The following is a 24641-nucleotide window of genomic DNA, read 5'->3' as shown; positions in this document are numbered from 1 at the left end:
TGGCGTCTTTCAGGCAAACTCTACAATGGGCTGCAGTTGCCACTGAATACATCTTGTATTAACTTGTATCGTACTTTTCAGTGATGTTGCAGTTGTGATTCATGTAGTTTGTTGCTATGATTTCTCAGTTTAGTTTTGTCTTTCTGCAGGTGTTGACTTCTTGTCTTCTGCCTGAATGTTATTTTGTAACCCCCACAAATAGTTTTAAATACAATTTGCACATAACTGTTTTTGTCCGTTTGAATGCCTAATAAAAAAAAAGTGTTAAGATCAGTTCCTCTGTATTTGAGTCATATTTACTCTCAATTTCTTGGATGGTTACTTTTGAGTAAAATTATGAAATGATGCTACTCAAGTACATTTACATGTTAATTCAGTACATTTAAATCTGCATCATGTTTTCCCCTAAAAGTCCCGCCTCCCCAAACAGTTTCTGAGACCATCTTCCTGTCTGCAAACTGACAGATATGCAGCTTGTGACTCACTGCATGATTCATCCGAATGAGATAACAATTGGAAAACTGCCATGAAGTCCAACTATTGCAGAGCGAGTCCTTATATGGCAAGGAAAGGAATTTCAGTTATACAGAGGAATAAGGAAAATACACTCAACATTTTCATCAAGTGAATTTATTGTTCCAATGCAAAAAAAAAAAAAAAATCTGTACAACATGTGCACAAGACGCCTCTCGCTTTAGCCATTCAAAAACTACATAAATATACAGAATATTACAAAAAGAAAATTCAAGTTTCTCAAGCAGACATGTTAACAAAATATTAACTGAGAAAATGAACAGCTTCTTTGATCTCAGTCAAACATATTAGTACAAAAAAAATGACCCATCCCCACCACGACTCCAGTCACATCCCAATCCAGTTTCTTCATATGTACACTAACATTTACAGAGATATTATTAACAGCACGCAGTGTAACAAAAATAGGTGCTTCATTTTGTGCATAGCAGTCAATGACAGCAAAACAAATTTAAATAATGTTCCATAAACAATATGTAATGTGGTAATGAAACTACACAAAAAAAAAAATACTCAATACTAGACAAAGTAGCGCATTGAAATGATATGTAGAGTTATTAGGTGAAATGTTCTCCCTCTCATTGAGGAGTTGAGTCTGGAGAAACAAGAGAAGCTGCTTGGGGCTTGCAGAAAGCAAGCGCTACAGGCACTCTACGGCAAAACCAAACCCAAGAAGAAGAAGAAGAAAAAAAAAAAGTCACCGCTGTGCAAAACGTTGCTTTGTTTGAAACATGTCAGCATACAGAGGATTCATCGTTACGATGTGGTAAGGAAAAGGGTGGGGGATAATATTAAAACCTCCTGTTAGTGATTTTAGTCTTTGGTCTGAAATGAACCGATATCTGAACAGGTGAGCCAACAGGAAACTCCATTTTTCCAAAAATTCTCGTGAAAAAATTAAAAGAAATCCCATTTGAAGTGATAAAGATGTAGCAGATTGTGTTGCTGTGACTCGCCCACGCCGTCCACTAGCAGGGCAGCAGGATGTCATGGCAGACAGAGGAGCTTCTCAGGTTCTGCAAGCAAACACACACAACAAAGAAACGCTTAGATTCTTCTCGGATAGCATCAGCCTGCAGGTATGCACCGAGAAGCTGGCTAGAGCTGTTCCAGCAAGCACTATGGCCTCAGGCTGGGCCTGGGAAAGTTCATGTAGTTACATCATCCAAACATCTATTTTTAAAGGAAATGAGAGGTTAGCTATCAGGTGTGTGAACAGGTTCTCTATTGTAACCAATATCTTTAGAGAAGTTAAAAATAAAAAATAAAAAAAAAAAACACACACCCTGCAGCATGGTTCATACTTTCCTAATGCGACATCCAAACTAGCTCAAACTGGTCAACTGCACTCATGTCAACAAAGCTCAGTGATGCTGCAGGTTGAGGTAACTTAGTGGAAACCTTTTAGTAGAATCTGGATTATATGTTTAAGGCTTAATATTGCTGCTAAAGCAGATGGCTGCAGACTTAGCTAGATAGCAGAATAACATGGCAGCAGCTACAGCACCATGAGTATTCACACCCCATCAGGTTTCACATTATGCTAGCTAATTAAAATTAATTTTATATAAACGGAGAATCGGAAGTATTGTAGAAAAAAAAAAAAAAAACTCTATAAAGTGTTTAACTTTACCGTTACCTCCAAATAAAACTTTATGTTAAATAATGTAAGGAGACCTTTAGTGTCAAGAAAGGCACTTACAAATAAAATGTATCGTTATTGCGACCAACCACATTCACTCAGAGTTTAATTTTGCAATTGGCCTATTATAAGAAATAACCTAATGGGATGTAAAAACAGCAAAAAACAAAAACTAGTTTTTAAATATTACAACCAAAAATTGTTGAATTTCAGACTGTGCAGAAACTAAAGTGTGTACTAAGCTAGTCTTTATGAAAGGCTGAAAAGAAAAAAAAAATGGGCAGAATATAAATTTGTCCAACAATTTTAAGAATTATTTTGTCCAAATTTCTTTGTTTAAAAACACACAAGATTCTGTTTAAAAAAAAAAAAAGTAAAAAAAAAAATATAGGGGTGTGAATACTTTGATATGGGACTGCCTGGAACAGCTGCTCAGATTTTGCAAAGTGTTTACCTTTGAAAGCTAAGATGGAAAACCACCTTTAGGTAGTGGAGGATGGTGCGTCTTTAAGGAGCAAAACACAGGCCAAAAATAAACCAGACACACAGAGTCAGCAAGAAGCAGTTAAAGTGGGAGGTCGGGGGCAGGGGGTGGGGGATGGGGAGGGGAGAGAAAAGAAACTGGCTGAGACAACACTGAAGAATCACAGGAATGCAAGGCTGGGAAGTCTGACTTCCACATGGACAAATATGTACACTTTTCACTTCCAGAACAGTAGATTACATCACTTCCCATGATTCAACTCTGGGTTGTACAGTAGTAAGAGGAAATGTAAATAACTACTTGTTAGGAAATCTACTTCCCTTGTCGTTTGAGTATTATGGGAAATTAATGGATGTAAAGCAAACAGACAAGGAAAAAAAAAAGATCCTTGTTAAATACTTACAGGCAAACTTTGCCCAGCCAGTGCTGTGAGGAACAGAGGAACAGAGGAGGAGAGGAGGGAACAAACGAATGAGTGAGCAGACATGCAAAAGGCTGAGAGTGAGGAAGCAGACGCAGGAAGAAGCCCTACATGGATCTGGACCATGAGGGCAGGTGGACTGTAGTACCTGTCCGGCCAGAGCCAGGGGAATGTGAGTGGAGGTGCAGAGGGCCAGCGACGCTACGGAGCCGGGCAGCTCCTGGATGGGGGCCTCGTCCAGGTCCTCGATGCGAGGCTTCTTGATGTGGGACTCCGGGCTGGTCAGGGGGGTCACACTGTTCCTCCTGATCAGGGTGCCGGGACCACGCTTCACTTCCTGTGGGGCGACAAAGACGAGCCGTCAGCCTAAAGAACGCCTCAGCAGCAGAGGCCTTCAGCAGGCGGGCAGGTGGGGTGGCGGCTGACCTCAGGTCTGTCTCTGTGCGTGTTCACCGCCTCCACATTCAGGGAGATAGACTCCACTTTACAGCCGTAGGCCACCGGGGTCAGCTTCAGGACCGTGTGGAGGGGACACTTCAGGTACGGCATCTCATCTGGAGCCACATGGAAAAGTTCACACTTTAGAAAATTCAAAAAGGCATAGTTTGAGATTTTTAAAGATTCTACAGGGTAGTTTTCGTTAAAGCGTAAAATCAAAACTGGACCACTGAAGACAACTACGACAAAGCAGAACAATTAGTTTCTGCAAAACACCATTTCCTGAAACTTTAAACCCAGAGCCATGCTAGCATCAGGTGGCTGTTCAAGGAACATTTACACAGGAAGTGGAGGTTTGAGGCAGCACCTGTGTTTAATCACTGAACTTATGCTAAGTGAAAATGATGATTGGTTTGGATCATGTAGTTTTATTGACCAAAACCAATTTGATGTTTGAATCTGTTCAGCTAGTAGAAGTCTGTTTCAGTCACAGTTCCTCTCCAGTTAGCCATTAGCTTTAGCCTCTGGGAGTCAACCAATGTGGATTTATGCTAAATAAAAATACAAACAGAAGAATCTAATCCCCTCAAGTCCTCTAATGAACATCATGTGCATTAGTTCCTACCTGCACTCTTATCAAGGAAGTAAGCAAGAAGACATCGCATCACGGCCTGATGGCAGACCACCAGCACGTTCTCCTGCCTCTCCAGCTCCATGATGACCGGCTCCACCCGCTGCACCAGGTCCTGGTATGACTGGAATCAGGACAATTGACAGGTTGAAGCACTGATCTAAACTCCACAACCTGCTCCACCTGTGTTTGGCCATGATGGGGCTGGTGTACCTCTCCGGCTGGGTAGCGGTAGTAGTACTTGTCTTCATCTCTCAGTGCAAACTCTTCAGGGAATTTTTCCTTCACTTCATCATACGTCATATCCTCACACAAACCCTAAAAGACAACAAAAGATGCCAATCAGATTGGGGAAGGAGAGTTAAAGTTGCTACTATGGCGTTCCTCTGGTCGACACTCACAGCGTCGATCTCGTTGAGCGCCTTCCATTGCTCGTATGGGACCCCCAGGTGCTCGGCGGTCTGGATGCTGCGGCACAGCTGGCTGGTCCACACCTTCAGGTTCTTCAGCTGCTGCTCATCAACGAACCGAGCCAAAGCAGCTGAAAACTAAAAACAACAAGTCGATTAGCATCCCGTTTCATCATTTAGCCTGGGTTTTTCCCTTGCCAGTGACTGGTTGTACCTGTCGGCCCCGCTGCGACAGGCCCGAGTCGCCTCCCAGTCGGCCCTCCAGGTTGTCTTTGCTCTCTCCGTGTCGACACAGGTAGATGGTGCGCGGCTGGACATGGATGTTCATCAGGTAGTAGACAATTTTGCTCTGAATGTGATCTTGGATGCGGTTGACGAGAAAACGGCGGCCCACGTCGATCACCTTGATGAAGGAGTGATCCCTGCAGGATGACAGGATGAGTGCTCTGCCCAAAAGGATGCAGTTGAAATGAAGAAAAGGCAGAGAGGACCCCAGCCTACCTGTCGTACTGGTCCGGATCCAGAGGCTGGTAGCTGGTTCTGTAACATTCGATCCGTTTCTGGAAGTCCATCATGGCTTCGGTTTTGTTACAGTCCTTGTAGTCCGGACAGGACACCTTCACTTCCTGTACGGGGAGGAAAACTGTCAGACGGCAAACCACACGCCTGATGCCAAAGGAGATGTGAGCATTTATTCATTTTTTATATCCAGTGTGCGATCAAAGATGTGGACCTTCATCATCAAGTGTCCTAGTCTGAAACTCACCATTATGTTTGACGCAATCACACTGGGATCCTCACAGACAGACTCAATAAAGAAGATCTGGACAGAATGAAAAAGTGAGCCAATTCAGTGAATCGCTCTAGACCTGAAACACAGTAGCATCTGTTACCAAGGCAACATACCTTAAAGTCATTCTCGCTGCCAAACTTTAGGATCAGATCCCGTCGATCTCTCGTCGTATTCGTGGCGTCAAACACCTGAAGGAAACACCAAGAAGGTCCAGTTATGGTCTGTTTGGTGGGTGTTCGTGGAGGTACAACATAAATAACCAAGAAAACTCACCGCCACTTGGCCCCCCTCATCCTTCAGGTAGGACTTGACATCTCTCAAAGCTGCTAAGGCACATTGCCTGAAGAGCAAATGCAAATGTTAGTCAAGCCAAACAACACAAGAACTGAGACTCTCAGTTGAGGGGAGACTTACTGCCTGATTTTCACGGCAGACTCGTTGTCAGGCTTGAAAAAGTCATAGGAGCTGTAATTTTTGACGGCCTCCCTGCGGTACTCCCCGACGTTGAAGACTGCAGAGAAACAAATATGAACGCTATGTCCCCAAGAGAGAAACATGATTCTGTGCTGTCTGCTCAGTTAATTAAGGGGGCACCGCATCTCGTTGTGTAACAGAGAAGTTGCTGAGCTCAAGCAGTACGCAGTACCAACCTTTGGTGGGTATGCCGATCCAGTTGAGGTAGCGGGTCAGTTTCTTGGAAATGTACGTCTTTCCTCGAGCGGGCAGTCCCACCATCACGATGACGGTTGGGGGGTTGGCGAAGTGTGGGGCTCCGGTGCCTGCAGGGAAGGAACGGGTCATGAAAAATGATCACTTACTGATCTAAAATCTGCACTCAGCACGGCAGACTGTTTTCTGCTTCAGACTTCTTGGAAGTGATTGACAGTAGAAAAACAGAAACTGAATCCGTTTAGAATTCACCACGAAGACATGATCTTCATATTTCTCTACATCCCATCAGCCAACACATGGCTGCTTGCTGCCAGAATTACCTTTTACTTCCACCTCACTGTGCATTTGACCTACTTCGGGATATGCACTGTCCTACAGAAGTCACAATGGCTTGTTTTCATTGGCTGCCCACACAAAAGAGGGGCTGATGAGTTTAAACCTTTTTAAATTAAAAGAAATCCCATCTTTTGGTGCGTTCTTTGTCGTCACAGCCACTGGGTTCATCAACACAGGCCATTAATTCCCTGGTAACCTCCTGAGAGAGGTAATTTACACTTCGTCATTGCGTCGCTTAATCTTGTTTCCACAACATCAGTTACAATGCCTAAACGGAAAAACGGATCAAACTCTTAACTCCATTTTCGAACAACTGATTCATCACACCCACTTGATATGTTTACACTGGAGTTTTATTTATTTAAAAAAAATAAATAAATAAAAAAATCAAAGGCACTACAAATATTCCAGTTTGATATTCCATACATTTCCACAGTTACATTTCCAGATCTTCCTTGCCGTTTTTGATGTTTGACCTCTTACTTGGCTGTGTTCTAAAGGTACATTTTACTAGTTTTTTCTTGGCAGCTGAATCAAATTTAGGTCAGCAGCTTTGAAAATTCAAAACCTCAAATATCGTCTGCAAATATCAACTGCAGTACCGTATTAATAAAAAAAGGACTAATTCACAGGATAATTTGTCATCTGTAATACTTGTTTTTGTTAGAAAAGACTCAACGTATTTTTGTAATTTTTACTGCAACCTAAAACCTTTATTCTTAATCATGTTTTATTTAAAAGGATCCCGAAGTCATTTGTATCCCAATAAGTTTGTTTTTTTACTTCTTAACAAAATAATAATAAAAGATGAAACAATAAAACTGTATAAAAAGCCAAGTGCTCATGCAATTCAAGTAAGTTCCCAAAAATCTATGAACAGTCAAATTTCTTGGAAATAGTTTTTGTATTTTATTTAAAAACAAAGTAATTTAGTAAACAAGATCTTTATCCAAGTTAAGAAAAATCTAAATAAATTTTTTTTTCTAAGTGCATAAGAACCCTGTACAATACTGATTAAGTAGTGGGAAAACCCATTTCTGGGGTTTTATGAAGTGGGATTGATATGCAGCACGAATAGCTCTTATTTATAAGGGCAATGAAATAGACTTTAAACTGCACAAAGTCTATTTGTGCAGTTTACTTTAAACAAATACTTTAAAGTATTTGTTTGAAATACTTTAAAGTATTTCAAACAAAAGTATTTGAACAAAGTAAAAAAAATTAATTGTTCTAATTCTAAGCCAACAGCCATCTTTTTGTTAATTTGTCTACAAAGGGCTTCCTAGTATGTCTCAGCTGCAAAGACAATTCCATCATCATTTTTTTTATTTTGTCTACAATGTATTTTTGTAGACAAATTATTGAGTGTTCGACATACGGCAAAGTCACGTCGTCACGCATCACGTCCAGGAATCGGGGGCGGAAAGGGGGGGGTTTACCGTAGCCATGGTTACAGGAGTCTCGCTACTTCCCAGTTCAATAGGGGCATGATGACGTAGAACATGTGCCGACAAACACCACCAATCATTTGGTTAGAAATTTAAAAATGCCGGTGTCTGCGTAGCAGGTGCGCTGAAGGTTTTATTACGGTAGGAGAATAGGATGTAACGTGGAGATGCTACTAATGCGGTAAAACGGAACCGACGTGAAGTCCGCCATTATGGTGAAAAAAAAAGGCAAGGTTTGGTATGGAGTTGAAATTATGTAGAGAAATGACAGAGGAAAAAAAACCCAACACATATTTGCACGAGGATAAGATCACGCGAGAAACATAAACGAGTCTTACCTCTTCGCTTGTCATCCTTGGTGGGAACCCAGATCTTTTGGATCCTGTTCTGGGTGAGCTCTCTTGGCATTCCTCTAGGGCTGGATAAAAAGCACACAGCTACGACGGAAGCGAGTCGCTTAAATCCCGAGCTTTGAAATAAGAACGCTTAAAGAGAGCCGGATAGTATTCTGAGCCGGAGCTCCGTTCACTGTGTCCTCAATGCTGGCTGCGCTGAGCTAATCTGCCGGTCTGAGGCTCACATCCTCTATTTAACCACGCCTAGCCGGCCGGCGAAGCAACGTGACTCCTGTGACGAAAGCAGCCGTAAAACGTTCACGCACAAACCCACACACACGAGGGGACTCTGGCCTGTGACACACACACATACAAACGCATATAGGCCATCACAGCGCCACCCCGTGGTGAACTTATTTTCTTCAACTGCACTATTTAAAAATAATACTTTAGGATCATTCATCCTAAAGTGATTATTTACGTCATTTTGTTGCGTTTTATGAGAACAAACACATTAATTATTACATAATTAAGCTGTATGACATGTTATTTTATATTCGGATAAGTGTGTTAGATAATGGATGGATTCATTTTGCTTTCTTTTTGAGTTCCCCCCCCCCCAAAACAACACAATTGCGTTTTTGTCTCGTGGTAATTGCAAACTAGTTTGAAATTAGTTTTTCTGACTGAAAAAAAAGTTCGCAGTTTTCAATTTAATTTTCATTCTTACATTGTAATGAACATAAGTTGAGTTTATATATATATATATATATATATATATATATATATATATATATATATATATATATATATATATATATATATATATATATAACTTTATTATTAGTGCAGGAATTGCCCGACTTCAGAGGAAACCCCGTTGATTGCGTTTCTGTTTCATTGTCAGACCTGGGGCAGACGTGCAGAGCCGCACGTCCACGCATCCCGCTTCCACAGGCTGTGCTGCGTGACTCAGGTTGGGCATAATTACACATAAAACATTCGGCTGCAAGCTTAACTCTGCATTTGGATGAAATGTGCTTTAATTGGAGTGATCACTATATTTAAATGTTAGGATTAATACTAGAGTTTTTCAACATAAAAGAATAAACAGTAGACTTTGAACATAATAAATGACTAGTCATTTATTATGTTCAAAGTCTAATGTTTTTTTAGAAATTGATTTATGATCTGTTGCTTAAAATATTTTTTTAAGCTCTGCCATGTCTGTAAAGGTCTGTGCTTTGTACTATTCCTGTCAGGATGAGTTTTTCTTGCATGCACTTCCCCCTCAGCATCCAGGCAGGGATTCAGCTGCAAATGAAAAAAAGGTCAAATAAGGTGACGCGCTGCGTGCCGCTGCAGTGGTCTGCAATGGAGACGCTCTCATGCAGCGACTCTCTGAATGCATTCAGTCTCCGCTTATCGTGACTTTATTTGCTTTTTTTTTTTTCAGTTTCGTAAAACGATGTACGCACAGTGGTTGTTCTTGCATGAAAAAAGCGCGGCACAAATATAACACACATTAAAGTTGTCAAAAACTTTACATTGTTGTTTTTAATGCTTCATAGTATCTAATTTTCATGGCAAAAAAAACCGAATAAACACATCGCGTTTTTATGAACAAAATATTTTTTTATTGAACTTCACCATCTCTGCAGAATTTGTGTATTTTATAATCCAGTTAATGTATGGTTAATCTACATGTCAGTTTTTAAACTATAAATGATCAAAGACAGTCTGTTGTCCTAAAACGTAAGTAAAAGCTCTTTTTGATGTAAATGCTGCCAACAACCATTACTCTCTACAATAAGAATTTCAGTTAATTTAAGTTACGACCAGATTTAATTTTCCTTTGGGATCAATAAAGTTTTTTTTTTATTTGAATTTAAATAAGCACATTATATGCATTTTTAAAAATCATCCTACTCAGTTGCATATCCCTCGGTTTGTGCGTCTGATATTTCTACTCCAATAACCACACAGTATCTTCCTACAATCTTGTACAATATCTTATTACTGCTACTGTTGTTGTTGTTACTCTTGTCATAAGTCAGAAATGTATGCCTTTCTGTTGTTCATCAATCTTTAAAAATTTAGCAAATTTCCACCGTTGCTTTAACCTGGACTTTGAACTCTCCTCTCTAAAAACTGGATCATGTTAGCCACATCCATTTCCTGTCCACTCTGTATGCGGGTGACACTCTTTTTCCCTTTGGCCACCTGAACAAACAGGAAGCTGGGTGACTCAGAAAAAGTTAGAGCTGCGCATACTGAGTAAGTCAGGCACGTGAGACAAAAATGCAAACATTGTTCATTAACTGACAAGGACCCAGTCTGAAGTGGGCGAGGCATTAAATCTGTTGAATGGATAATTACCACAAACAGAAATTGGAGAAATGCATGTTGTCATCCAGAATTTAAATATCCACAACTCATGCATTACCAGAAGTAACTTATCACTAATTTATTTTGAGGCATCTTTTTGTAGGCAGCGTCTCATGTAGGTAAAAGTTGTTTGTATAGAAAATGTTTAGAGTGAAAAATTCTTTATTTCTCAATATAAGCAGGTTAAAAACATTGAACTTCTGTTTTCCCCTTGCAGACTGTTGTAGTGAATTTGCCTCAAACCGCCTGCTGTATGTGGTTCATGCAGTTTACCACTAACCCTGTTGATATTTAAAGCAAACCAAGGATCAAATCTGATTCATCTTGCCATCAACTAGTGGTCACAGTTATGTCAAAATATGCCTGATTTTCATACTAGATTCTAAAATTGAAATTCTACAGTCAACCCCCAAAATATTGGTGGTTCTGTATTTGTGGATTTTCCACCGAGGTCAACTCTAATGTATTTGTTGTACCAGAAGCAGCAGTTTCTTCTTCATTTACAGTCTGGCGTGAAAATAGACTTTTTTATATATGTCTATATTAATATAATTTTAATTGAATGATGTATCAGTTCAGGCAGTCGGGGCCAATCAAATCAGTTTATTCAGGTGCTGGCACACTTGTATGGTTTATGTTATTTGTGCTGTTTAAATTTCAGAGGACATGAAAAGATTTTTCCTTTAAAATGTTTGGAAACTGAATTTCCTGTTATTTTCTCTCTTCACGATTGTGTGGTGCTCCATCCCATAAAATCCAAATGAAGCACACATAGTTTGTAGCTACAACATTACAAAACATGAAAAAGATGCAGATGCTTTTGCAATCCACTATAAATTTGGACTGCTTTCCTGCAGGGCCCTTGCACCTTTTGAGTCATAAATAAAACAATGCAAGATGAAGAGCGCAGGCATTTATAAAGTCCACCATGCTGCCTGAGAAGGAGAAAGTTTACCCCACCAAAATAGATCCTTGCTGCTGTAGCAGCCTCTGCTCTCGTTAAAACCTCAGCGTTAGCATACAGGAGGAAGTGACAGTGATGGAGACTACCTCAAGGGGATAAACTGCTTGCCTGCCTTTAAACAAGTTTTCACAAAATTAGCTGCTAACTCATGTGGGGCTGCAGTTGAGAGGAAGTAATTAAAGCTTAAGACAGGAAAACATTTGATTAAGGTTTTGGACTGTAACGGATTTTACTTTGATTGATGTTTTCCATCTGGACAACCTTTCTACTTTTATTTGTTCTATTAAGTTTTGCTTTCACCTATTTATCTATGTACCATTTAGGTATTGCCAAGTGTTGTTACAGGATGTGTCTGAAGTGTGATTGGGAGACTTCTGTTTTGGTTCTATTGTTGCCTTTGGGATCTTCTGTCTGAAGCATGACCCAGCTTGACCCCCGCTCTGGCAGACGTCTTCAGATTTGACTGTTTTATAATGTAGTTTGCAGCTTAAACCCATGAACAGAAATTGCAAAAAGAAGTAAATACTTCTTCTGCTCAGAGATATGCTGACTAATTCCATTGCCAATCCTTCTAGCTAACTGTAAGTCAGATGTGCCTGTATGTAGGTCAGGTCTCATTTTCTAGAATCCTTTTGTGCAGGCATATGTAGACAGCAAACTCTGCAACAAAAAGAGACCTGGAGGTCTGCAGACTACAACACTGGCTGATCGGAAGGCAAGAACATCTTCAAGTTAAACAACATGAAGCTGGAACTTTTTAAAAGTGTTTGTTAGAAAAGCAAATGTTGGAGTTGCTCTGTTGGAATCTGAAACAAAGTGATTAAAGATCCTAAGATTATTGACCTTGTTGTCCAAACAGGCAAGGACAACTCACCAAGAAGATCAGGGGGGAAAAAAGAAGCTACAGTGAGAAGCTGACAGTTTCTCAGCAGAAGACCTGCAATCAGTTCGGAACGATCTGCAAAATGTCAGCAAATAAAGAAGCCCATCCTCCACCATCAGCGGGATTCTCATCTGGTATTTAACCACAACAGCTTCTGCTGCAGGTTTGGAAAGGCAGCCATTCACACCTTCCAACAGCTTGTCCACACCTCACTCTGAGACAAAAGCTCCCCATTCACCAACCTCCCTTCTCTCCTCAGACCCCCTGCCTGTACTAGAGGAAGACATCAATAGTTTCTTTCACCATCGGAAGACTGTTTCCCCCTCATGCATGAGAACCTTTGTTGACACACTGACCCCTATCTTTACTCAGATCTTCAACAAGTACCCTCTTGCTTTAAGCATTCCATCATCATCCTGGTCCCCAAGAAACACATTTCCCCAGGTTTAAGTAATCACTGGTATGTCATCCTCACTTTTGTCATCATGAAATGCTTCAACTGACTCAACTGGAGAATTTGTAGGTTATCGGATGGCCCCTGCAGTTTGCTTTGTGTGCAAACATGTTGGCAGATGATGCAGTCAGCTTGGGACTACACTTCATCCTCCTCCATCTCCACCACCCAGGGATGTGCACCAAGCCCGATTTCAGCTTGGTCTGCAACACCATCAACCCAGACATCCTCCACCAGAACCTCAACCAGTTCATGGCCCCGTTGGATCACCAGCTTCCTGACATACCAGGAGTACAAGATGAGGGTGGGAATCATCTTCTGACAAGAATCATCAGCACTGACACCCCCCAGGGGTGCACAGACACCCCTGGGGGGTATCCTCTTCCCACTTCTCTTCTCTCTAAACAAAACCGCTGCTTGTCAGTGGACTAATCTGTGAAATAAAGATGACACTGTTGGCCTCAACCAAGACAGAGATAAATTTGCATACAGACAGGAGATGGGTCGATTGGTGCAGAACCACGTTACTTAACCTGCTCAAGACAGGGGAGATGATGGTGGACCTTGAGAGAACTCACTCTCTCCTCTTGCTATCCTCAATAACAAAGTGTCTACTGTGAATCACTTCAGGTTCCCAGGAACCACCCTTTCTTGGGATTTCTGATGCCTCACACAGAAGAAGGTCTTAACTCATACATAACCATGTTTTTAATCTGGTCTGTTTGTCCATTACTCTGTGGTTTGGCTCATCCACAAAACAGCACCGGTCCAAACTGTAATGAACAACTAGATCATCAGGATTGACTTTCCCTCCATCCCTTTTCCCTGAGTTGGAAAAAGGCCAGCCAACATCTCTGCTGAACCCACACATCCTGGACACAACTGTGGACTTTTACCTTCAGATCGGTCCTATGGAGAGCCATCTGCAACAACCAGCTCCCACAGGAACAGTTTCTTCCACGAAGCTGAATACTTTACAGAGTACCAAGATCGTTAGGATGCATATTTGTACTATTTCAACCTCATCTTCCTCGTCTATAAAAACACTGTACATCTGCATATTTTGAAGAAATAAAATGTCCACAAACTTAACAGTGTTGATTATGATTTTAGCCTACACAGTGCTGTCGGAAAGGTTTTATTTAAGAGAACTTAGGATTCTACAAGTCTGGTAGTAATCAAGTATGGATGTTTCTCTTGAACTGAAAAACATTAAATATCTTTAATCTCAGTTCATGATTTAACAAGATTAGGGGGGGTTGCTTTCACCCAAGGATAATTTAAACAGCCCCCACACCAATTTAAAAAACACCATCACAAACAGTTGTGACACAGCAAAAATTGAAGAAATCAGAAAGGGCACTGTACCTTTTGTGTTAATATGCAATCATTTCCTTATTACCCATATTTCCTTGACCTTTGAACCATGCCATATAAATGAAAAGATGAAATCCTTGAAATGGGTCCTCCTTCACATTTCTGTTTCATCATCCAACCTCTGGGACGTCTTCTCTGGCTCACTTACATAATCTCTGAATGAGGCTGAGGCTGCGTTCACTGTCCCAGTCCCCTTCCTATAATCTAGCGAGGCTAAGTTAGGACTCCTGGACCCCAGAGGGACGCTAAAAACTCAGGAAAGGAGTATTATGTCAGAAACTAGGCCTCCGTGGCGCTTACAGGATGAAAACACTGAGAAAGGAATCCTCACCCAAAAGATTGGTTTACACCTTTTATTTTGTATTGGCATAAAGGTATTTAATAATCACAAGAAAACACTAGATGACAGAATCATTATTACTACATATACATTGCTGTTTATAAAAGAAAAACATATGTACAGGTGGGGAGGTTGCTGTCGCCTCACGGGGTCAGCTGGAAGACATCACACCTGCTCCCCGAGATCCAAAACACGAAACTTGTCTAGATTGTAGAAGCAGGCCTTGACAACTCGACCCCCGAAATAACGTCCATTTAGATCCACAACGGCTGCAGAGGAAGAGGAGGTCAAAGGTCAAACGGGGTCATCAATATTTTTTAGAATCATCACGCCTTTAAACTTCTGCCCTGGTTTAACGTTACGTCACTACAGGGCCTTGGATTATTCCCCTGTCATGACCACAAACCTCAGCGTATTCTACATAAGTGTACGGAAAATTAAGTCTTTAAAATAGCAATATGAAAAAGATCGGCCGATTACCAATCACACAAAATTAACAAATTTTTGACATGTTTATCAGAGCGCCCCCACTTTTAAAGGTTCCTACCAGCTGTGCACATCAACAGCTCAGATTGAGTTCAGTTTTCAAGTCCTGCCACATATCCTCAGCTAGATTTAGTTTCAGACTTTGACTAGGCCATTCTAACACATTATAACAACTTAATTTTATCCAAATAATTCCATTGGAGCGCTGGCTTTATGCTTAGGGATGATGTCCTAATGGAAGCAGAATATCCTGTCTCAGGTGGTTTGTAGTTCTTCTCCAGATCTCTTGTCTATGCTAAAGAAAAATGTCCCCAAAACATGATACAAATGGAAACACCACACTTTTTAGATTTTAATTTCTCAAAAAATATTGAAAAGCACGTGTTGTTTTCCTGCCACTTCCAATTCTGCACTAGTTTTGTGTGGGCTTACATAAAATCCCACGAAAATACCAGGAAGTTTCTGTGGCTGTGGATTCACACAAGGTTTAAACGCAGAACTATTTAAAACCATTTGTCACACTTTAACCCGTTCGAAGAATCTGGTAAAAACGGAACCGCTTTGTTTCTTCCCAGAATAAAGATTTTATTTTTTAGCAACACACACACGTTGTCTAGGATGTGACGGCGTGTGTCATGCAAGAAGGAGTGACAGGGTGGCACTCCCTCAACAAGTTGAAAGTTCACACACAGAAACGGGTCCCGTCCATTTACTTGGACAGACATTCAGCAGAACCACCTGGTACAGAATCATCACTGCACAGCAACAGCAGCGTGAAGACAACCGGACGCACACTGAGACTTCCTGTGAGACAGCAGGCTGAGTTTAACGCTAAATGTTGTCACATCCTGACTTGTTTAGAAGCATAAAAGCAGAACACAGTGAAGCAGAAATGTACTTAAAGCAGACTAAAACTAATTTTAACAAAGCTGAAAAAATTTACTTTAAAAAATGGCTCCATAAATTTCATAAATCAGCTAAACATAGCAGCACAAATTGACTTAAATATTTGCATAAAGTTACATAAATTTACCTTAAAAAAGTAGAATAAGTTAACTTTAAGACAAAAGCTGAATAAATTTACTAAAAAAGCAAAAGGGGCTGAAGTCATTAAAGAATTTGATAGATTTGCAATTGTTTACCCAGAGCACAGAAATATGAGGATTCTCTAAAATGAACAAAGCAAGAAGCTTGTTAGATTTTCTTGTTTCATTCACTTCTAATCTATTCAAGAAGAGAGAAGAATAAAACACTGCAGACAGGTTCATACTTCTGATTTCCAGCAGTTCCTGGAGTCTAATGAAACTTATTTCCAGCAAGAAATTAGTCAATAGTTTCCTATTTACAGATTTTTTTTCATATTTGATTTTGAATTTCGAGAGCTGGTGTCAGTTTTTGAGACTAGTGAACTCTGGTGTGGTTCCAATGTGAACGCCAATCAGACAGGAGACCGCTACAAAAGCAGGAAGTGGACTTCAGCGCAAGGTATTCTGGGTAAATGCTCGAGATTAGCGCTAATGAGAGAAATGTCTTGTGGTCTTTTACCAGAAACAGAAGAGGAATCCTACAACCCCTAAAATCTGACGCCACTCTATTTTTGTTTAGATTTCCTGAAGAAGGAAGTTGCGCTCAGTGTTTTCTTCAGAGGTTTTTCTGTTGTTTCCTTCAGTGGTTCTTGTTGCTGCGCCACCACAGGCGAGGAGGGGAACAGGTTTTTTTTTTTTGAAGGGTTTGATTTATTTGACACAGTGAGGTGTGAAAGGAACCACAGCAGCTGAAAATGGAACAAACGTCACAGTTTTGGTCCCAAATCTAGCCGAGTCCACCGGACCACCATGTGTGAAAACTTTAGTCTCTCTGGACTGGAATACTATTAATTGCTTGTCTTGTAAAATGAAAGTTGTTAGAAATTGATGCTACATAAAAAACACAAACTGAACTCAAACTGAACCTAGATAATGAGAAGATTTTTTTTTCTCTGCCCATCTCAACCCATCTTCTCGGTGTAACCCGTTCTTTGAGAGCGCGTCCCGCTTTCTCGGAGCTGTGATGTAAGCGCGGTTCTGCCGGTGCCGTAGGGAGTCATGACATAACACCGCAGGGAGTCGAGTCTCACCTTGATTCCGATCTGGGACGACCCAATTAAGAGTGGGACACACTTTCGGCCCACGTTATCGGAGCGGTTACACAACGGCGAAAAGAAAGCGAGGCCATTACGTAAAAAAATAAAATAAAATAAAGTTTGCCTTGGGTTAAACAAACGAGGAGAAAACGGCGAGTAAACGCTGACCTTTGATGGCCGACTCCACCCGCTCAAATTCTAGGAATATCCTGACGGCTTCATCATCGGGAACGTCGGCGATCTGTGAAGGAGAGCAACCTTGTTTATTGTCTTTTATTTATTTATTTTTAATCACTTTGGATGAACTCTGTTGAGATTTATTCTCCACACCTCAAAAATGACACATTTCACCACTTTGCCGTATTTCTCGCACTCTTCTTTCGTCTCCCCCTCCAAGTCTTCGTCCACTTCTCCTCGACCCACCATGTTCTGTGAAATCGCAACACATTTTAGGTTTCTGCTTTTTTCTTTTGTTTGTTTTTTATAAAGTACATCTTCTGGGAAACAAAAAAACTAGAAAAACACAAACGTACCCTGAGCAGAACCACTTTGGTCGGGTTTTTCAGAATCTCTGTCAAGGGATTGGCCTCCGACTTCTTGGAGGGGTCCGCTGATTGGCCAGAAACGCATAACAAGACAACATTTACAGACGTGATAAAGATGTTTACTCAAGTCGTGAAACTATTCGAGCTGACGTTGGGTGTACTGTTCTGATACGCCGGTTGGAACAACGAGAGGTTTTATTGTCTCGCAGCACGGCTGAGGAACGACTGGCTGGGTCACTCAGCCGTGCTGCAGTTGGTGTTCCAGGAAAAGTGTCAACGAAACGCAGGAAAGAGATAAAAGTCTGATTAAAACATTAAACAGAGCTGAACATTTGATCTGTCAGGAGACGCCAAAAGTTCACTCGGTTTCAGAACATTTGTCCAGTTTCAGGTTTATACGTCTTTTAAGAGTTTGCCTTTTTTTTATTGCTTTACATTAACAGATACCAACTACAGGAGAAAATGAATAGAAATGGGAAATGGAAGCTGATATCAAACTGAAAAATCAGATATTTTTTTGTCCTCATCAATGAACGAATCATACTGACCGGCTGACCACAACGCTCCTTACTGTTGCGGCTAATGGTTTTATGGCTCAGTAAACTCTGTTGTGGAACACCTAGAAATAAAGGAATAACCACATGTGACGTCTGCTGTCCAATCAGCTCACAGAGCTGCTTTTAGACGTATGAAAGATGAAGGAATGAGGCTTTTTTCTAAGTATTGCTGCTTGTCATCAGTAGATACAGGTTAGCCACATTTAAAGTAGGTAAAATATTATTTACACTGTTTCTAAAATAAAGCAGATTTTTTTTTACAATTGAAATATGTCTATTATTTATATTCTGATTCATGACCATGAACAATAAAATAGACAAGTTAAATTTAATAGTTTTGCTTAAAATGCTTATTTAGCAGAATATTATTCTTTTTTTTTACCATTCTGTTCTGAGATGTTAGAGGGTTAACTAGTCAAGCTATTTGTCTGACTAGTCTGATTCAGGTAAAAAAAAAAAAAAAAAAACATTTAAATTTTTTTATTTTGGCAACTGCAAATATTTCCTAAGGTGTACATTTGACATAATTATTATTATTATTGTTATTATTATTATTATCCATGAACAGAACAGAGTAGCAGTTTTCTTTCACCCAGCGGTATAAGCTGTACACCACCATGGGGAACTCCAGGATTTTTACCCTGGCATCTGATGAAGGGATTTTAAATGGTAGGAACGGTATGTGCTGGAAGGCCTCACTGCTTCATCTTCACCAATGGCTATTTCTGACTTAGCTTTATAAATCCTGCTTGAAACTGTGAGAAGCTCCTGTTTCTTAACCCTGACGCCAGATGAGAAAAGCCAGTCAGAATGATCAGCAGGAGGATGTATACATTAGACTGGTGATAAACCTGTAAGAAGGCATAGCAGTGTTTCTGATTGATCCTCCTGACCTCCTAGCAACAAAATCGCTAAGACGGCAATAGGAGTTACTGATAGCCACCCGGTGGGCAGGTCTGGTCATGGTAAAGCAGAAGGGGACATGAGCTGCGTTCTCAAAACAACAACATCATCATTTATCGCAGAGACAATTTATCTTCTAGCAAAGTTTGTTGTCATGACAGGCCTCCTACTTGTGATTAACATATTTCAGGCATACTCACTTAAAAAAAAAAAAAAAGAATTTACGACATTTAAGACTATAATTTTAGATACATAAATTTTAGGTCTTTTTAAGGATGTTGTCGGCCTGCCAGTTAATCAGTACACACCCACCATGAGACATGATAATCTGGCCCAAAACTATTTGAAAAAGACAAAAGACACACTCTGAGTGGAATGGCAAAACATAACATGCTATACAGGTGAGAGGTGTAAATATGTGGTTAGCAAACTAAAATACATGAAAAATAAAGGGCAAAATAAGAATAAGAATGAGGTTTAGATGGAGGTTTTTAGGAAACATGCAGCACTAAAACAAATCTTGTTCTGCATTTAACTTCAAAATTTAGCAAAACAACATTCTAAAACCAAAAAATCAGTTCATGACAGTGGAACTGGAAGCACTAACACACATGCAGACGCACTTTTAAAAAAGCTAGACATAAAACCAGACAGAGCGTTCCACACACAAGAGTAGGACAATAGGATGGAGGCCAACCTGCAGAGCCTCCGATGGAAGGATCAGCAGCCCCTGACTGGCTCGACCCTGCTGCTCAGTCGCACCAGCACACACACACACACACACACACACACACGCATACAAAATAAAACACATGCACACAGAGTCACTGTAAAACATCCACCTGCTGCAGAATGACACCGTCTTACTCGCTGTGGCAGCTAAAACGTGAAAGAGCATCAATGATGAAGACTTTAACATCAAGAAGCAGATGGAGACAGAGAAGCAGAATTAGCCGTTCATGCTGCCGACGGATAAAAACGACACCGAGCTAACTGTGGAAACATTTTAACGGTGAGAATTAGAGACGTACGTTTTTCTGCGGCGTCCCCGATGATGATCTTCCCCCCCCTCTTGCTGGTCTTCTCCACAGACAGCGCCGTGCTCAGGCCCTGCTCATGCTTGCCGAGGCCCTGGCCCTCTTTGAAGCCGTACTTCTGCATGATCTTATGGGCCACCGTACCGCTGTGGGGGAGAACACTCGTCAAACGGGGTCTTCTTGTTCTGAAGCTCCCGAACTGAGAGAAAGAGGCTGGAGGACTGACCCCATGTTGGCCAGGAAGGAGCTGGTGGGGCCGGGCGGCGAGCGCGGCCGCTCCGAGTCCTCGTACATGGGAGGAGGGATGGCGGCCTTGGCACCTCTGCCGGGACGACCTTCGTCTTCGTAGGCGTACGGAGCCGGGCCTGCAGGACAGAACAGAACCACTGCTGCTGGAAACCGGGACTGGACAATACTGCCCTCTGCTGGATTCTAACTGGTTTAAAGTCTCCTTTTCCACATTTTAAAGGATTCACCATTTAAATTCTAATGCATTGATTTGATAGATTAAACTGTCTGTGTTACATTAGGGAAATGTTCAAACTCTGAAAAATGATGCCTCTACAGGGTTCCTGACATTTTTCTAGAATCAGCCAAGAGCAAAAGAAAAAGAAGTAAAGAAGTAAATAAATAAAGGGTGAAAGAAAGAAAAATAAAGAGCCAAAGAAAAAAATACATAAAGGAACAATCCAGGTTCTTGTGTCCAAGAAGAAAGGACACAAGTAAGTAAGGAAGAGAATGAAGGATACAAGGAAAAAAGTGAGACGACAAGAAAAGTAGGAAGGTTTAGAGAAAAGGGGAAGAAGAAGAAGAAGACGACCATGAAAGTGAAAGTACAGAGTTTTTCATAGTCTTACATTCTGATTCCATACTAATCCAGACCTGGAAGGAGGATGGAAAGCTTTTCCAGACGGCACAGGAACTCTGAACCTCACAATAACAAACTGGTTGTTGGGATGTTACAGAAAGTCCAGACCAACACCAGGCCGTCCATCACTTATGAAGCACATTTGGAAAATGTTACAGTTTCCAAACACTTTGAAAATAAATTCCTAAAAATAGGCAACTTGCAGAACCAATTTCTCACAACAATAATTCATCTATAAATGGCCATAATTAATCATTGTTTTGTTTTTTAAACCCTGCTTGGTTCTCCATCTCCTTCCCCTCTGTTCTCTACAGCTCAGTGAGGGGTGTGAATAGTTCAGCCATGAGTCGCCACATTTACCTTCTCTGTCCACGAGCGACGAAGGAGGGGCAATGGCTGCTCCGCCCATACCTGGAAACCATGGAAACAACCCGTCACTTCCTGTTCCCACATCAAACACATTCAGGATGACTTCACTAATCATCGTCTAGGCTGCAGTGACACTTAGTGGCTCAATGTGAAAATCAGGCAGAAAACACTTCATAGGTGGGAAATTGAATATCATCAAAAAATGTATTTAATAGGAAAAATTTAATTTCAATTTAAACCAATTAGATAAATCCATAAACAACATAATGTAGTTCAAGTGTTTATCTTGGTCATTTTTCTGATGCAGTAAACACATTAATCTGCCCTAAACTCTGAAATGAACTTTGCTTCACAATTGTCTCAAGAATGCAGTTCTCCATGCTGACATTTTTTTTCTCTACCGAATGTTTCCACTCAACTTTTCATAAAAACAAAACAAAAAAAAACAAAAAAAAAACACACTATTACAATAAGCAAAAATAAATGCTTGAAACATAAAACTCTGTTTATATGTAGCTTGCATTATGAGTTCAGTCTGAAGGATCTGAGACACGGAATCAAGTGGAAGGGCTACTCTCTGACACTGACGTCCAGAAAATGCAACTCTGAGGAGGGGCTGCGGAGCACAGCTGGTTGCCATGGAGATGAACTAATTTCTCTAACATGCATGATGAGGGAATAACATTATAACATGATTTAAAGCTCAAAAAGGTTAATTTTACATAATACTGCCCCTTTAAGGGGAGCTTCTTGCTCCTTATTGGTCGATAAACTACATATCCCCGTGGCAACAAGTACTCACTTCGTTTCCTCCACTCTTTCTCATACTCTTCCTCCTCATCCGAGTCTTCTTCTGTTGCCGGGAAACGAGAGAAGCCGCTGGGAGCGCCGCCTTCGTGTCTCTCTTTCCTCCTCCTGAAACACACCAGGTTTCAGGATTTGGATTGCAGACGTTCAGATTACATTTTAAAGTTTTAAAAAGTAAAAACGTTATTCACTTTTCCCTCTCTTCGATCTCCTTCTGTCGCTCCTGCTCCCTCTTGCGCTGCATCTCTTCCCGGTGGCGCTTCATCACCTTCTCGTAGTCGTTGGGGAACATGGGGTCGTACTCGTCGGCCAGCGGGATCAGAACGTCCCCGGAGGAGAATCCGCTGGGAACCGCATCCTGAAGGAACCACATCCAGTTTAAAAAAACAAAACAAACAAAAAAAAAAACATTCTAGGGAATCTGCTGGAGCGCGAGGCGGACCTTGAGTCCAACGGCGGCGTGTGGAGGAGTGTCTGTGCTGAGCCGGTCGTCACTGGAACCTCCTCTCTTCAGATCGATAACAGGAGCCAGAACGGTGGTCTGCTTCATCCGCTGAGTCTGGAACACAAACATAACATTTGTCAAACATCTAATTCTTTTAGTATTTTTGGCACTATTCAGACTTATGTGATTCTTCGACACATTTAACTGAAACCGAGCAGGACAGATTTTCACTCTGTCCTGCCCTCCACACTCCAGAGTTCCAGTTGTTAAATCCCTGAGGGAAGTTAAATACTGCTGATGGCTGTGGGCAGGAATGATTTCCTGCAGCAGTCTGTATTACAGCGGTTCTGTATAGGCCTCTGACTGAAGACGCCTTGTTGATGTGTAGCAGTCTCATGATGAAGGTTCTCAGAGTTGCCGTTTATTATTAGAGCAGCAGCTAACGATTACTTCAGTAATCGATTATTCTGACAATTAGTCTAATAAAAAATTTGAGACATTCTGCTGAATTTTTTTCTTAACCATTTAAGCCTTTTTACACAATATTAGAGACAAATTAAAAGATGCAAATGAGCAAATAATTTAATTACTTTTTAAATAAGAAAATAAAAATTAGCTGACAAGTGTTTCTGTAATCCATAAATCGCAATTAATCCAATTAATCGTTTCAGTTTTAGTTATTATTTTATTCAGTTTCTTTAGATGTAAACTTGTGAATTATGCTTCCAACTCAATCTCTGGTGGCATTCAGGGTATTTTTTTTTTTTTGTGAAAGTCAGCGATTTCTTTTCAGAACCTTTTGGACAATTCATTCGACCACACTTTCAACATGGTTCAGGGTTCAGGCCACACCTGGTTTTCAAATATATGCTTTCATAACGGATCCTAATAGGTTGAGACTTCAGCAGCTATTAAAGTAAAAATTTAGTCTCTAGTCTGTATAAAATCCCAGGTTTAGTTCTCTGATTAGACAGATCTTGTGTTTGCTTGAGCAGTTGGGTCCATGTTGTAAAACATGCATTCTGGGAAATATATGCCCCTGTGCTAGTTGTTAACAAAACACCGGAGCTGTTGCACTAGTCCCTGCTCTGCACCATTCCTGACAGCATGGTGAGCTACCTTAGCCTGGGTCAGGGCCGCTTTCTTCACTTTCAGCTGAGACTGGAGCAGCTTGAAGTTCTTGGACCAGCCTTCGGTCTTGGTGTCGCTTGCACCGACACCGAGATCATCGTACAGCGACATGCTGCCCCCGGTCAGTGCTGCCGCTTCCTGCAAACACACAATCACACACACACAGGATTGGGCTTTCATTCAGACTCAGAGGCTTCGGTTTTTGTTAGAAACACCGGTAACACCAACTAATGAACCAAGCTAGCACGCAGGTAGCATAGCTAGCTCACATCAAAATCAACAGCAGTTTAAATTGCCTGATATGTTAGCAAAGCTGACTGAATGATTGTTACAGTTTGCTAACATTTAGCTAAAGCTAATATCACTGCTGATCTATGTTCTCTTGGAGAAAATACGGGCAAAAATATATAATTATAGGAATTCGTTTTCAAAGTTCTTATAATACAACCATACGGATATCTAAATTAGACATAAAAGGCTTTAGCACATTTTCTTTACCTCCCCTCGCTGTAGCTTGCGCGACGGAAGCAGCGGAAGAACAACAAGACAAAAAAGAAGTTACGTAACAATGTTTAGCGCCGCCTAGCTATGGGAGGATTTAGTAGATTTATGTTTATTTATTTATATATTTTTTTAACTTTATTTGTCGACGTAAGATTATTATTATTATTATTATTATTATTATTATTATTATTATTATTCATCCATCCATTTTCTGTACACCCTTGTCCCTAGTGGAGTCGGGAGGGTTGCTCGTGCCTATCTCCAGCTAACGTTGCGGGCGAGAGGCGGGGTCACCCTGGACAGATCGCCAGTCTGTC

At 40.9% G+C, this 24641-nt stretch overlaps 2 protein-coding genes across 3 annotated transcripts; both read right to left on the bottom strand.

The window, feature by feature from the left end:
- Positions 1 to 614: 614 nt before the first annotated feature.
- pfkfb3 (6-phosphofructo-2-kinase/fructose-2,6-biphosphatase 3) lies at positions 615 to 8391 on the bottom strand. Of its 2 annotated transcripts, XM_014976717.2 has the most exons (15): positions 8148 to 8391; positions 6004 to 6132; positions 5768 to 5864; positions 5627 to 5693; positions 5467 to 5541; positions 5327 to 5383; positions 5062 to 5186; positions 4775 to 4982; positions 4552 to 4698; positions 4364 to 4468; positions 4145 to 4274; positions 3508 to 3635; positions 3230 to 3418; positions 3064 to 3086; positions 2212 to 2681 (listed from the first exon to the last, which is right to left on the bottom strand). In XM_014976717.2, exons 1-15 carry the CDS (start codon positions 8215 to 8217, stop codon positions 2627 to 2629), a joined length of 1605 nt encoding a protein of 534 aa, XP_014832203.2. In that variant the 5' UTR covers positions 8218 to 8391; the 3' UTR covers positions 2212 to 2626. The 2 variants fall into 2 exon arrangements, with proteins under 2 accessions (XP_014832210.1, XP_014832203.2); XM_014976724.2 differs by lacking the exons at positions 2212 to 2681; positions 3064 to 3086 and adding an exon at positions 615 to 1550 and having other exon boundaries at positions 8148 to 8390.
- Positions 8392 to 14549: 6158 nt separating this feature from the next.
- rbm17 (RNA binding motif protein 17) lies at positions 14550 to 24403 on the bottom strand. The gene is made up of 13 exons (XM_014976743.2): positions 24319 to 24403; positions 23809 to 23958; positions 22687 to 22803; positions 22436 to 22602; positions 22240 to 22352; positions 21429 to 21479; positions 20427 to 20565; positions 20195 to 20346; positions 19861 to 19911; positions 17692 to 17768; positions 17489 to 17587; positions 17327 to 17399; positions 14550 to 14819 (listed from the first exon to the last, which is right to left on the bottom strand). Exons 2-13 carry the CDS (start codon positions 23929 to 23931, stop codon positions 14716 to 14718), a joined length of 1266 nt encoding a protein of 421 aa, XP_014832229.1. The 5' UTR covers positions 23932 to 23958; positions 24319 to 24403; the 3' UTR covers positions 14550 to 14715.
- Between the last annotated feature and the right edge of the window lie 238 nt (positions 24404 to 24641).

Source organism: Poecilia mexicana, unplaced genomic scaffold (genome assembly GCF_051168715.1).
Source record: "Poecilia mexicana isolate PSO_F unplaced genomic scaffold, ASM5116871v1 scaffold_23, whole genome shotgun sequence".
In the NCBI taxonomy this organism is placed as follows: Eukaryota; Metazoa; Chordata; class Actinopteri; order Cyprinodontiformes; family Poeciliidae; genus Poecilia; species Poecilia mexicana.
Note: the sequence above shows the minus strand (reverse complement) of the source record. Positions and strands in the feature narration are given on the sequence as shown.

Excerpts from the sequence above, each read along its gene's own strand:
- rbm17 (XM_014976743.2), bottom strand. The coding sequence starts at position 23,931 with ATGTCGCTGTACGATGATCTCGGTGTCGGTGCAAGCGACACCAAGACC. Across the intron at positions 21,480-22,239 it reads GAAAGAGTGGAGGAAACGAA|GTATGGGCGGAGCAGCCATT; the intron begins GTGAGTACTTGT and ends CATGGTTTCCAG. Across the intron at positions 20,347-20,426 it reads TCCTTCCTGGCCAACATGGG|CGGTACGGTGGCCCATAAGA; the intron begins GTCAGTCCTCCA and ends TCTCCCCCACAG.
- pfkfb3 (XM_014976717.2), bottom strand. The coding sequence starts at position 8,217 with ATGCCAAGAGAGCTCACCCAGAACAGGATCCAAAAGATCTGGGTTCCC. Across the intron at positions 5,694-5,767 it reads TCTGCCGTGAAAATCAGGCA|GCAATGTGCCTTAGCAGCTT; the intron begins GTAAGTCTCCCC and ends TTTGCTCTTCAG. Across the intron at positions 3,087-3,229 it reads CCCTGGCTCTGGCCGGACAG|CACTGGCTGGGCAAAGTTTG; the intron begins GTACTACAGTCC and ends TGTTCCTCACAG.